The 15,517-nt window shown below is 38.9% G+C and overlaps 1 protein-coding gene across 2 annotated transcripts in view; it reads left to right on the forward strand.

Moving 5' to 3' along the window:
• nav3 (neuron navigator 3) overlaps positions 1 to 15,517 on the forward strand; it is a 660,678-nt gene that overhangs the window by 185,996 nt on the left and 459,165 nt on the right. For both annotated transcript variants that reach the window (XM_051948572.1, XM_051948574.1), the window contains one exon: positions 847 to 1,292. In XM_051948572.1, the coding sequence (XP_051804532.1) occupies positions 1,224 to 1,292 (69 nt within the window). In that variant the 5' untranslated portion in view covers positions 847 to 1,223. The remainder of the gene's footprint in view (positions 1 to 846; positions 1,293 to 15,517) is intronic.

Here is a 15,517-nt window from a genome sequence, read left to right on the forward strand (position 1 = left end):
CATGAGGAGTGGGCCAAAATACCTGTTGACAGCTGCAGAACGCTCATTGACAAATACAGAAATCGTTTAATTGCAGTGATTGCCTCAAAAGGTTGTGCAACAAAATATTAAGTTATGGGTACCATCATTTTGTCCAGCCCTATTTCATTAGTTTGTTTTTTTAAATAATTATGTTAATCAACAATTCAAAAGTGATGGCTGATTTTGATTATTTAATTTTCAATCAATTTTTATTTATTGTTACTTTTGTGAGTTTCAAGTGATTTCAGTGAGAATTGTGGGTTTTTCCTTCTTTAACTGAGGGGTACCAACAATTTTGTCCACGTGTGTATCAGAGTCAGGGTTTCATTCACAAGGCATGCCATAACTGTGCAGTGTAAGATCATTTGAATGGATGCAATTAAACCAAACAGACAACTTGAACCCGCGTGGATTCTGCAGAGGGGCCAGCTGCCGATCCTGTGGTTATCTTTCCATGCTTGGACTTGTCCCAGGGTGCGGGTTTACCCGACCTCAACATGACTCAATCCTTCCCCTGCTTCGTTTTGGTGGAAAATAGGTTTCAGAGGAAAAGACAACAATCAAAAACAATCGCTCAGCACAGAACAAACAGCATGTAGTAGAGGCTTCTTCTTCTCTCTCCCTCTCTGAGCACCATGGCAACATTCACTTTGATATGCAGATACCCCTGCCATTTGTACAGTGCAGCACCAAAGGGAATATTGACTTTTCGGAGAGGCAGAGAGCTTTTGCATTAATTGTGAAGCTAAAATTGTGTTTCTCTCTCTTTTTTTGGCTTTCTGTGCATCTGAATCATACTGTGTTTTATGTGTCTTGTTTTCCTAGATGTAGAGGGAAGACTGTGTGCTGGAACCAGGCATTGTACTCTGAGGAAGAAGCTACCTTCATGAAAAACTACACAACCTGCAAGATCCAAGTCCTCATCGGTGTTGTCTTTGCTTCAGTTGTCAAAATGGCACTTGATCGGTAGCTCTTTGCTACTTGTTTGACATTTGTCCTTCTCCCAAAGCTTTCCCACTGCTGACAATACTTAGGTAGACTTCACTTCAATCAGACAAACCACTCCCTGCAATGGATCGCCTGTGTCCGGGTGAAGGCGTGAGCCGGACGCAGGCCCTCGTCGGCAAACTGTAGCCATCTGGATTTTGTTCAACTTGCTTCCTGTGATTTTATTCTGGAGTTATTCTTTATTTGGACCAGGGATGGATGTACCGGAAGCCAGCAAGCATGGCAAGAAGTCGACAAGTCAAAAGCTGGAGGACCAGAAAAAGGTAGGCAAAAGTTAGCTTGTCTTCTTCCGTTTCTGCTACGAAAAACTCTTCTTTCATTTTCTTCTGTTGTGTGTGTGTGTGTGTGTGTGTGTGCGCGCACGCGCTATCAGCTTTGGTATTTGCTCTTTTCCAGTTTTATGTATGTGGAAAGCTAAGGGATGAAAGTTTGTTTATTGCCTGGTTTGTTGTTTCTTGACAAAAAGGAGAACATGTTGGTCCAATTGCTGCTGTTGTCTCAATTCCCAGTTGCTCCTTTGCTCCATATCTCCTAATAGCTATTTATAAAGACGAGGAGGGGGTAGAAAGGTGGAGTTTGTGCTCCCCCTCAGCAGCGCCAGTCTTTCATCTCAGCTCATGTGGCGTGGCGGTGGGCAGAGCCTGCTCCAGACCCCCTCGGGAATACATATTTACTCTCTGTTTTAGATGCTTTTTATGTTCTCCCTGCTGGGAATAGGAAAGGAATAATATCCTTAAAAATGAGACAAATAGTGTTCTGTCTATAGCAGTATCATGTGCTGTTATGGTCTCCCGCCCTGCTATAGATGGCAGAGTCTGGATAGATAATAGTGAGATTAGCGGAGGTGAGATTCGAGTCTGTGTCTGCTGCGATGTGACCTCAGCAGGGTCAGATTCATCTGGTGGCTGGATCGATGGAGAGAACTCAGGCGTCAGGCCGAGTTCACATTGTCTGCAGAACGTGGGGTTTGAGGACAGCAGCACTGTCTTTATGGTCAATAAAAAGCAATGGCTTGGCTTTATTTAGCAGAGGACATAGATACCCATACGTCCACTTAGATGCAACTTTACAATCCAATGCAATCCATTACAAATGCCCTGCCTTAATACCCACTTTTACCATGCCTGTAATGTTCAGTTTTGACAGTCACAGAGGTGTTAAATCAGTTATATGCTTTGGCGCTGATGCCACAGTGGTGTGTGGTCCTGGGATGCATTACAATATGGTGACAACTGATCAAAACAATCGATGACCAAATTAGTTGTTATCAAGTTTAAACGTTGATTAGTCATGAAGTCATGCTGAGTGACACTACCTAAAGTGAGGTGCTGCTCAATTTGATCATATCAGAGCTTCAGCCACCTCCTCACAGTCAGGGAATGTGCAGTTCAACTTCACTGCTGATCTCAGTACAGGAGAACCAAAGGAATCCTCGATGAACCAAAAATATAACTTGGGTTTCTACCAGCATATTGCAGGTGTAGGGGCTGCCGGGCCTCAGTTGACCCCACTGGGCCTAAGCATAGAGGAAGATGGTTTCAATCTACAGCTACATTTGCATAGCTTGGTTGGAAAGCTCAGGTTGACCACAAGTCAACAGGTTGACTGAGAACAGCCTGTTAGCTTCTCGTACTTGATAAATTACCATAGAAGGCACATTACCATACCTTCATGCTGCCATCTGTCGCTGGTCTACACTGACCTGACCACTGTGGTGCCACATATGGGTCCAGCTGCCATTTTCAACATACTGTTATAAAACTGGGTATCGGAATTTGCAGTGCTGCAGCAGCAATTCATATAAATCATCCAAAACACACCGACTGTATATTATTACAGTACACAACCACTGTATTCACTATCTATCTTTTAACAAGGAAACATGGAAGTCACAATCTTCGATCTATACATACTCTGCAGTTTGTCGTCCCCAAAGTAAGATCTGAACTGGGCAAGAAAGCATTCAGGTTTTCTGCACCTGATGCTTGGAATAAATTACAATCTGAACTTAAACTTCAAGCCCTTGTTACACTGAATGAGTTTAAAGTTCTGGAGAAGTCCTTACAGTCCACCTGGTCTGTGTGCAAGTGTTATGTGTGAGCAAATTTTAATGTTGTTAATTTTATCTATTGTTTACTGTTTTTAATATGGCTATGCTGCTGCTGCCCTGGCTGATCTCAATTTCGACTAACCTGGTTAGATACACACGTGGACAAAATTGTTGGTACCCCTCAGTTAAAGAAGGAAAAACCCACAATTCTCACTGAAATCACTTGAAACTCACAAAAGTAACAATAAATACAAATTTATTGAAAATTAAATAATCAAAAACAGCCATTACTTTTGAATTGTTGATTAACATAATTATTTAAAAAAACAAACTAATGAAACAGGCCTGGACAAAAATGATGGTACCTCTATAAAAGATTGAAAACTATTTGACCAGAGTGACATGATTAACTCAGGTGTGTCATTTAATTGACATCACAGGTGTTTCCAAACTCATAATCAGTCAGTCTGCCTATTTAAAGGGAGACAAGTAGTCACCCTGCTGTTTGGTGAAAAGGTGTGTACCACACTGAACATGGACAACAGAAAGCGAAGGAGAGAATTGTCCCAGGACATCCGAAAAAAAATTATAGACAAACATCTTAAAGGTAAAGGCTATAAGACCATCTCTAAACAGCTTGAAGTTCCTGTGACAACAGTGGCTCATATTATTCAGAAGTTCAAGACCCACGGGACAGTAGCCAACCTCCCTGGACGTGGCCGCAAGAGGAAAATTGATGACAAATTGAAGAGACGGATCGTTGGAATTATATCCAAAGAGCCCAGAGAAACCTCCAAAGAAATTAAAGGTGAACTCCAAGGCCAAGGTACATCAGTGTCAGATCGCACCATTCGTCGTTGTTTGAGCCAAAGTGGACTTCATGGGAGACGACCAAGGAGGACACCACTGCTGAAAAAAACTCATAAAAAAGCGAGACTGGAATTTGCAAAAATGCATCTTGACAAGCCACAAAGCTTCTGGGAGAATGTCCTTTGGACAGATGAGACCAAACTGGAGCTTTTTGGTAAGGCACATCAACTCTATGTTCATAGACTCAAAAACCAAGCATACGAAGAAAAGAACACTGTCCCTACGGTGAAACATGGAGGAGGCTCAGTAATGTTTTGGGGCTGCTTTGCTGCATCTGGCACAGGGTGTCTTGAAAGTGTGCAAGGTACGATGAAATCTGAAGACTATCAAGGCATTCTGGAGAGAAATGTGCTGCCTAGTGTCAGAAAGCTTGGTCTCAGTCGCAGGTCATGGGTCTTCCAACAGGACAACCATCCAAAACACACAGCCAAAAACACCAAAGAATGGCTGAGAGAAAAGCGTTGGACTATTCTAAAGTGGCCTTCTATGAGCCCAGATCTGAATCCCATTGAACATATGTGGAAGGAGCTGAAACATGCCATTTGGAGAAGACACCCATCAAACCTGAGACAACTGGAGCTGTTTGCTCATGAGGAGTGGGCCAAAATACCTGTTGACAGCTGCAGAACGCTCATTGACAAATACAGAAATCATTTAATTGCAGTGATTGCCTCAAAAGGTTGTGCAACAAAATATTAAGTTATGGGTACCATCATTTTTGTCCAGCCCTATTTCATTAGTTTGTTTTTTTTAAATAATTATGTTAATCAACAATTCAAAAGTGATGGCTGATTTTGATTATTTAATTTTCAATCAATTTTTATTTATTGTTACTTTTGTGAGTTTCAAGTGATTTCAGTGAGAATTGTGGGTTTTTCCTTCTTTAACTGAGGGGTACCAACAATTTTGTCCACGTGTGTAGATGCTAAATGAAATAAAAGTCTTTACTGTTAGTGAGCACATAGCTAGAATAACTTCATGCTAAAATTAAATAGTATTGAGTAGTGGTTTAACTAGTGTATTCAAAAATCAATAGATTATTCAACTCACATTTGTTGCAGCCCTTGCTCTAACATTCCTTCCTTGTGGAACAAAATGAATTAGAGAAACCCTTTCATTTTGAGGTAGTGCAGTGAAGCACCACCTTCAACTATAACCTCACTGATGAACCACATCTTCAACACTGTCACAAAAATTTAACATTTTTGGTTTCTGCTGTGTTGACTGCATTAGACCGTGCAGGTGTACTAAATACAGCAGCTAGTAAATATGCACACATACACCGAGGTTCAGCAGGTGCAACAATGTCCACAGAGGCTTGAATTGGAACAGGAGACGAAGAACAGGAACACACAAATAGGAACTATTTCTAAACACTTGCATATAGACTGAGGTAAAACGCACACAGTCCTGGAAAACAGATCCACACAAACACACCCGGAGACTGTTCCCCCTCTCTCTGCCTCTGACCTGATTCCTCTAATGAAGTGCTTTTGATAAGCGTAATGATTGTCCAGGCGAAGCCCAGGGAACATCTGAGCGCAGCAAACGTGCAGTAATACATCAGGTCTGACATTTGTAGTACTATTAGGATCTCATAAAAAAGATGATTGTACTTTATTATTTTTTCTCCTTTTAGACCCGAGTGCCATCTGGGAGCGCTCTCCTTTTTTTTTTTTTCAATGCTTTAAAGCCATACAGAGACATGTTGCTGCTTGTGCTGCCAGGCAACAACATTTTATACCCTTTTAGACAAGACACAGGACCAACCGTGTGTTCCTGCCCTTGGATTTGTGATTAATTCTGGGTGAATGCAAAGCCCTGCAGCAGGTCTAACAAACAGCAATATCCATGTGATCACTTCAAAAACGGGAAGGATGTTCTCTTAGAATACTCAGCCTGTGCTCAATATCTCTTTTTTTGTAACACTTGTAGACCTCTTCGCCCTCTGGAGCTTTCACTTTCAATTTACATCAATCAACAAAGGAAGGCCATGAATCGAGCAGCATATTTTTTGTAGAGTACAAAATGGAAGCTGATTTTTTTTCTTTTAGGTAAAAGGACTCCCAAATGAAGCCAAGATTGGAACTGAGCAAAGAGTGACATCAAATATTCATCTGGTGAGGGAATTGAATCGGCGCACTTTGGCTACCATTTTGGTTTGGAGATGTGTGTCCTGCCAAAAGATAAGCTCTCCCTCTCCGTTGTGATTGTTGCCTTCAGCGAGGCAACAAATGTTTTCGAGCAAAAAGAGCGTATTGGAAGGTTTTAGCTATTCCTGGCGATGTTTCTGTGGTTGCGCTGTGGTACGTGCTGTAATCGCCTGGCTTGATCGGTTATATCTCCTCCCCAAGGTCTCGCACTGACTCTGCTCTGTCAGTCCTGATAGTTGAAAGCTGCAGAAGAGAAATACTCACAAAACCTGATGATGTAGAGAATGCTTTGTTTGTTTGTCCGTCTTTTATAATGTGACCGGATTTTTACCTATTGGGGGATGGAAACCAAACCTACAGGTAGAGAGAAAATGAGGGTACAAAACTCTCATTTCAATGGTGTTTAAGTAATTTAAGGAGCTGTTTAACAGTAATTTGTTGTCTTGCTGAGAATTAGATGAGAAGATCAAAATCACTCTCATCTCTATGTAGTAAATATGCCAAGAGGCCTTTAGTTTATCTAACGAGCTGCTGGCACAGCAAACATGCAGGAAATTATTACTGTTTTGCAGCCAAGAAATTATCTGACATGTATATACCACAACGCAGCAATTTGTCAGTTTCACACGGTTACACTGCAGTTTTGAATATAACATGTTCATTAGTGAGCTTCAGAGGTGCTAGTCAGATTTTGGTATCTTTAGATGGAGCCAGGTTGTCTTTTTGCTCCTATCTGCAGGCTTTAAAACCATAAAATAGCAGTAAATGTAGCAGTAAGTCGTAACCTGAACTTTATACCACAAATAAAAAAACAGTGTCTACAGTAAAAAAAATAAAAAATAAAAATAAATATACATATATATATATATATATATATATATATATATATATATATATATAAATAAAAATACTTTCTATATAATGGTGTATCTAGAATCAGTTAAATGACATTTTCCAGTTATGTCATGGTAAATCTATGAAAAAATGGACTGTGCTATTGTTTAATTGTGTATCTCCTGTAAAAATAAAAAAAATTCTGATTTGTAATGGCATATCTACAGTATAAAAACTGCAAATGTTAAGTAAATGATGAAAATTTGAATTTAAAAAAATAATTAAGAATGTGTCTGCATTAAAAAAATGACATTTTTGTATTTTAATGATATATCTATATTAAATAAAAGGACATTTTCCAGGTATTCAGTGGTAAATCAATAATAAAAAAAGACTTTTGCTATTATTGAATTAGGTATCTATGGCTAAAAATAGAAAGTCTCCTGTTATTCAGTGACATATCTACAGTATAAAAACTGTCAATGTTTGATAAATCTATAAAATAACAGACAATTAGGTTGACCTTTTTACCTACAATGGAACTAACTCTTGTTTTAAAAAAGCATTTTTCAAACACAATTTCTGTGATTAAAAACAGATCTTTTAAATCAACTACTTATCTGGTATATATATATATATATATATATGTATATATATATATATATATATATATATATATATATATATATATATATATATATATATATATATATATATATATATATATATATATTTGTGTCTAATATGTTCTAAATTTGCTAATTCTACCAGTATTACAAACAGGCAGAAACTAAGACAATTACATGAACTAATAATTATGCAGTTTACAAAAAGTAAATAAATCAACAGCAATGAACCTGTGAACAGATGATAGACAGATATTTACTGGAACTGTTGGTTCATATTTACCATGCAGACATGATAAGCTGTATATTCAGTTTGGCACATTTCCTAAAATGTCTACTATGCCAACCACTCCACTGAAGTCTTTTTTTTTTTTCTGCAGTGTTCAGCTGTGTGAGGGGACGTTTAAGATTAGATTAATTCTCGGGTTTTATCAGGATTTCCTTTGGCTCACAGTTTGTCACAGCCACAGCTGACCACCTTGGCAGCTCTGATGAGAGTCTGGTTCAGTGAGGCTCTGGCATCTAAGAAGTTTTGTACATTAAGATCTGCGCTGAGTTCATCTTTTATAGCTATGATTACCCAGAGAACAAGACAATTCTGTCAACGATCTTTGTGTCAGATGCCCAAAAGTTAAAAAAAGTTTCAAACCAAAGGGGAAGGAAATCTATTTGCATTCTTTTTTCCACCACCTTGGGAGTCTTCATCTTTCCCTCCTACACTCCCCTCTTCTTTCCCTCCCATGCATCACTCTCCGGTCCTCCCCCTCTTTTTCAGTCTTTATCCCAGACGGATGGTGCTTCTCATTTTCACGTCCATCCCTCTTGAATGAGGAAGCAGTAATTACGAGCAGCGAACTGCTCACCGGACCACAGGGGAGAACGTGCCCGTTGTGATTGGTTGTGAGCTACGTTACTACGGCATCTCCCGGGAACCTTCTCATCAGCCAATCACCTGCAAGATTTCTCTAGGCTCTGCCTTTTATCTTTTCAGTTCCAACCAGTGCCTCTCTCCCAAACTGTTGCTTTGTATATGCATATTTTTCACGCCTTCACCATACATTAAAGGCAGCCCGGTGGGGGGGAGCTGTCAGTGGATTCAGTTAGAATTAACTGGCTCGCCCCCCTGTGGACTCTCATATGTGATGGACTGTTTTCAAGCTGTTTGGGGCTGCCTGATGGAAGATGAGTGAATAATTTAATAGTGGACTGGTTTGAATTACTGGAATTTAATGCATACCATTGTAGCATAGCACTGATGTCAGAACAGAGGATGCGGTGGCAGTTGGTGAGAGCATATGCTGACTAAATAATTCAACTGACATGTTCGTATTAACACGTCCTCCATACTGTGCTGAACCGTAAATGGCAACGTATGTGATTGTATATAATATAACGAATGTTAAACAGGACAAATAAGGTAAAACAAGGTTAAAAGTTCAAGGTTGCGTTAACCTTTTACTTTTGTTTTGCAGAAAAAAATACTGCATTTGGCATTCTATTACAAAATGCACATTGAACCTGATGGGCAGGTACTTGATCGAGTGACAAGACAAAAAATGCTCAGTGTTCCGCCATTATATAGCAGCTAGCAGTGAGGATAAGTAAAAAAAATAAATAAATAAATACAATAAATAAGATCAAGATAAATAAAACAAAACACAATAATAAACCTTAGGAAAATAAAATCAATCTCTGGGATAAAAACCAGGATAAGAACATTAAATATAAAAGTCATAATACACAGAGTGAGGAAATAGGATAAATAAATAAAATAAAATGGAATGTCACTACTTATTAAGCTCAGTGATGGCAACAGAAACAAAGCTGGTTTTATTACGCTTGTTCTGCACCTTGGGACTAAAAACTTCCGTCCAGAGGGAAGAAGCTGAAGTTGACCTCATAGAGGATGGCAGTCATTATTAAGAACTGATCCTCTGTACATGTTTAGTGGACAGGGAGACTGGACCAGACTGTGACTCATCAATCAGGCTACTGAACCATCTCACTATTTGATTCAGCGAGTTTTTCTCTGGAGCAGAGGACTGACCAAACCATGTTTCTAAGTGAAAAGATAAAACAGACTCAGTTAGAGAGCGATAAAATAGAGTCACGATTGTTCGGTCAGTGTGGAAATGCCCGAGTTTTTTGAGGCAGTGAAGGCTCTGATGGCCCTTTTTGCAGACAGACTTGCAGTTTTTGTCAAAGTTGCATTTTTCTTAATTATGGTCCCAAGGAATTTACAGGGGTCCTCGGTTTATGACGTCCTCAACCTACAGCGTTTTGTTGTTACTTTGGAACTGGTTCGTGGAACTAGCTGGCGAGCAGAGCGTATGAATACGTGGTGCCAAAAGACAGTTTTGTTTACAGTCGCAGTCATTGTATGCCACCTTGGATTGTGCTACGTTTGCTAACTTTTAGCCCTTCATTATTGCTCACAAGCATAAATCAGACTCTTCTGATGGAGTTCCGACTTATGACAAAAACTGACTTATGTCTGGCCATAGGAACGGAACTCCAACGTAAGTCGAGGACCCCCTGAATATGATTGGACTTGCTCTATTTTCTGATCTTTAATTAAAGTGACCCTGAGCCGGTCTTGTTGTTTCCTAAAATCACTCTAAAACTCAATTTAACATGAACAAAATTTACTTAAAGTCTGCCTCTCTGTCTGTTGTTGCATCCTGTTTGGTGTGGGTGGATGATGCTTTCTGAATATGTGTACCGATCATTCATGAAAGTTTGAAAGCTCCTCTGAAATCAGTGTTTGTTCAGCTTGTTAGGCTCATGCATTCAACATAAATCACAATCCACACCTTGCAGTTTATACTATTAACTCTTCCTTGCATCAATTTAATGAATCGACACAAGGACGTGATAATTATATGCAATTGCACAGGATTTTAAATTAAAACATATACATATATCGTAATGCGTGAAACATTCGTCTGAGATTTTGCAGTGATGCCATGAAATCAGCTGTGTGACGCTGAGTTCACACAGTAATCCAAATGTATATAGAAGTAGATCAAGGTGCCCGTTCTAATCTGCAGCTGCAGGAGGATCAAGTAAAAGAGAGGCTGAAGAAAAAGTGAGGGTAAAAATGGTGACTAAGGACAGAGATAGAAGAAACATTTTTAGAGGTTGACGCATGTTAAAGTAAGAAGGCTGCTGTGGCTGTCACCGGCAGACAGCAGGTATTACAGGAAATAACCTGACTCACAGTCACGACATCCTTCTGAAATCGACCTTACACAGCAAGTTGCTCCATGACACTAAGCTCAACTTATGCGTTTCTTGCTTCAGACTGAAATAACTATATTTTCAGGTTCTGTCTCAGTGAAATGTCTCCCTCCTGTTGGTCTGAGTCAGGATGGATTCAACTTGAACTTGTTGCACTCCAGACCATGTATTTAATAACACAACATCAAGTGATGAAAGCTCTTTCTTACACATTACACCGAATGATTTTGATTCAAAGTGGAATCAAAAAAGGTTGTCTAATAATAATATTAGAATTTCAAGCATGTGTTATTATGCTTTTTGCTAGATTTTAATTATAACTGGACAGCATTTACTGATCAGATTAAGTCCATCACAGATACTCCTGGCCCTGGTGGAGTAATTTTGTTGGCTTAATGATGCTGCCAGAGTCCACCATGATAATGCATTAATCTTTTTTTCTTACAAAGTGAGTAAATAAATTTCTTGTAGTTCACAGAATTCAGTTAACCCTCGTGTTATGTTGCGAGTCAAACTGACTGAAAGGAAAAAAAATGTAAAAAGAAAAATTGTTGAAGGTATTTTTTTCAGAAACCTCTTCTACTTTGCTTAATAAGTGTGATCAACATCCTCAAGATTTATTTGTTTTGCTTTAAGTCAGCAGGTCAATCTGACCCTGAACAGAAGAGATGTTAATTTATCATCATCACTCCATAAAATTTCCAAAAAAAAATCAAAGTGTAAAATAAATTTTAAAAAATCAGTGTCATTGTAAAACTGTTGTACAGTATTCTATATGTAGGTTATCCCATTGTTCATGAAAAAAGTTGCATTTTTTTATGAAAACAAGTTAATTATCTTCATTGAACCGTGATCTATGGGAGGTAAAGAACACCGCTGAACTAAATATTGATTGAATATGTTTACTAATGGAGTTCACAATGAGATGTAAACAATATTTATTGGGATTTCTTTAGTTTCTGACACTTTAGGGTATTTGAACTCTGGAACATCATGACTGTTCCTGAGAAACGAACATAAGAGGGTTAAAGTTGGAATTCAAAGACACTTTCATGAGATAAAAGACAAACTCATCAACAAAGCGTACATCAAGCAAAAAAGGCCAATAAAGCTATCTCACAATGATACTCACATAACTCTTCCACGTTATTTGGCAGAGTAAGAAATACAGGGTGTCCATAAAGTCTCTTTACAGTTTTCAGAATTTATTAAGAAGGCAGTTGAAATCTTAACCAGACTTGTTTTATTGTTTTATTTATTATTTATTTATCAGTGGTTGTCCAATTTTTTTTCTACCTCATTTAATGCACTGCTATATGGGCACCATTAGTTGCAGTGCTCGATTTCCTGCCATGTTCCCTGTAGCATAGCCTCATCGATTGTGGCAATGGCATCAGAAATCTTTTGCTTCAAGTCAGTAATGTCCCGTATCGTTGTTCGATACACGATATGTTTAACATAACCCCATAGAAAGAAGTCCAAGGGAGTGATACCTGGTGGCCAAGGAAATAGCCCATCCCTTCCAATCCACTGGTTTAAGGAGTGCCATTTTTTGGGGTTTCATTTAACAGTACCTCTTTCACAAACAGGATACCTGAAACACACAATTTCAATGTGATTACAAATTTGAATAAACATTGATTACAATAAAACAAATCTGGTTAAGATATCTTATCAACTGCCTTTGTAATACATTCCTAAAATTGTAAAGAGACTTCATGGACGGCCTGTAGTCTGCAGGTTAACTAATAGATAAAAAGTCAGTAAAAAATTCTGTCAATCTTGGCAAGAGGTAAAAAGGAAAAACTAATATAATGAAATGACTTCAGGCTTAATTAAAGTCCTTATTTATTCCTGTGTACCTCATTAATCGTTAACAGTGATAGAGTCCATCGGTGTTGGAGTGTAAATTCAGGTTGCAACACATTTATCTATTTAAAAAATGGCTCAATGAGTCTGTTGATTGGCAGTCTGTTGTTTGACTGACAACACAGCTCTGAGTCAATATAGACAGAGTCCTTTAGATGGGAGTGTTAAGCTGTTTTTAAAAGGCACACGATGACTTCATCAACTATTCATCAAGCCACTCTTACATTTGATCATGGGATCAATTATAGCTGACTAATGTATGGAAACCTGCCACTGTAGGAACGGCGGTTACATAACAGTACAAATCAATGAATGTGTGTCAAAGGTGCAGTAGCACTTCAACAAATAGCACTACACTCCTCTTCTCACTGGCGTGTTCCTGCAGAACCACCACTTGCACTGCTTCAGTTCTTCACAATGCTTTTTTAAAAATGGCCTCTTGTAATTGCAAATTGATATTCACAGGCCCCGATGGTTCTATCTTCACATTTGTGCTGGTTTGGTAACTTTGCCTTTCCTCTGCTTCCACCATCAGGCACACGGAACATAATGCAAATCTAATTAGTAAGTGAACACGCACTCTAGAGCTTTCCTCAAGTGTCGGCTTCAGGCAGTGCTACATTCAGTTGATGTCAGAATCCTTTATGCACAAACCCGTTTAGTGCACTGAGCCCATTCATGCTCCGAAGGTGATAAACCCTTCAAATCTGAAAGGATCCCATGGCCTTTCCGCAACCATGGAAACTTTTGCTCAACTATAAAATTGTTTGTGGGCGTAATGAAGACAGTAGCCTCTTGAGGCAGCTGGCAGAGCATCAAACCTTTCGGATTTTAGCATAAAATCTTGCTCAGTGCTGCAAAACATCAACAAAGCGTTTTACATAATTGTTAGCAGCCAGAAAGGGTTCTTGCTGGATTGACACTTCTTCGTACAAATCTTTCGACATGTCCGTACCGTTGGTAATAATGTGGTGACATCCTAAGAGAGCTAACCCACTTCAACCCGAAAATATACACCCACACGCACTTGGCTGGAGATGGTACATCAGCAGCTCATTCCACGACGAATTAGTGGGTTCAGACCACCGAATAAAGTCAGCGGGTAAACATGTCAAAACAGGGCAGCATCACAAACGTGGCACTCACAGAAAGACGGCAGAGAGGCAGAGTGATGAGAGCGGTGACGTCCAGGTCACACAGGGAGCGAGGAGGAGGAAGATAAAGGAAGGGGAAGGGGTTGCCAGAGAAAGTTAGCGGGGGAGAGGAGAACAAAATGACACCAGCTGAGGACTGTGGGAAGCAAAGGAGAGCAGGATGGGCAAGAGTGAAAAGACTGGGGGAGGGAGGATAGTAAGAGTGGAGGCAGAGAGAGGGAAATGAACCCCACGACACTGCTGGGAAACTCGCCTCCATGTGTACCCCGCCTTCATCGGGTGGCACAGGTAGCGTCTGTGCAGAATCCCAGCTGGGTGGGGAAGCCCTCATTTGTCCTTACAGCCAGCTGTTTGATGGCTTCTGAAGCATCACATTCTAACTCTGACAGTCTTGTAGAGTTGTAGAATTGTTTCTGATATTTCCTCGCCAAACATACAGGACAGTTTATTTAACCCTTAGTGATTGGACCCTACACTCTTCCAGTGGTCGGTCAAAAATGACCAATATAAGAATTAATGTGTTTTTATGCCATTTTGGGGGGTGGGGGGGTGGGGGGGTTTGGTTAAGAATAATACATTTTGGTATTGTTTGCATTATATTTTTGCCCACATACGAATGATTTTGTGTTTGGAATATGTTAATTTTTTACTTCATAACAGAGTTTGAACATTTGATAATTGATAAAGAAGGATATTCAGAATGTCAACATCCATTTTGTTGACATTTTTCCACTCTTTTCCACCAGCTGTTGCTGCTCCCCATCCCTCCAAGTTTGTGCATCACCTCTTGTATGATATTAAGATAAGATAAGATAACAAGATAAGATAAACTTTATTAATACTGTAGGAAATTGCTTTGCCACAGTGCAATACAAAAAAAATAAAATAAAAATAAAGACAACTTAGTAGAATATATACAATTTGACAGGGGTAAGTAGTAAAAAAGAAATTGAAAAGAAAGATGGTACATGCAAAGTGTCTGTTTGTGTGAAGTGTCTTAAGTGGATTATAAGGAACAGTGTCTGAAAAAAATAGCACAAATACAAAATGTAAACTGTAGACTAACAAAAAGAAACAGATTAACAGAAAGTAAACTGAAAGTAAGAGTAAACCATATCCCACTAGAAAATAGTGCACCTAGAGAGTGATATTACAGATCTTGAGACTTCATCAGTGATGAATAGCTTGAGGTAGTAATACAAACATTGCAATTTCTTTAAAAGTATAAAAGGTAACTTAAAAATGTTGATGGAATGATACAAAAACATGTTTTTGAGGAATAGCTGTAAAAGGAAAGATAACTTTTCAAAGATATTGCAAAAAAAACGACCTCACCGGGTCATTTTTAACCCACTTATGCTTGTAAGGGTTAAGAGCATCCTAACTTGTCTGTATATATAAAGCTTCTTAAAGCCTGTATTTAAATGATGTAATGGATGCTGTTGGTTTGCAGGATTGCCACAGATCCTTCTACATCTCAAATGATCCTAATCTCCTTTTTAAAAGTATATCTGCAGTGGAAAGGAAATGTACACTGTTTACTTTCGATTTTAGTTTTGTGTATACTTTGGTGTAATTAACTTGAAGTTGAGAAACTCACAAGTGGCCATAAATTTATCTGGTTGCTTTTATGGTAAGAGTTCTAAATGTTCCCTCGAGCTGAAATGTGAATAAATGGAGTGGGAGTCACAC

This window comes from Acanthochromis polyacanthus, chromosome 1 (genome assembly GCF_021347895.1).
Source record: "Acanthochromis polyacanthus isolate Apoly-LR-REF ecotype Palm Island chromosome 1, KAUST_Apoly_ChrSc, whole genome shotgun sequence".
NCBI lineage: Eukaryota > Metazoa > Chordata > Actinopteri > Pomacentridae > Acanthochromis > Acanthochromis polyacanthus.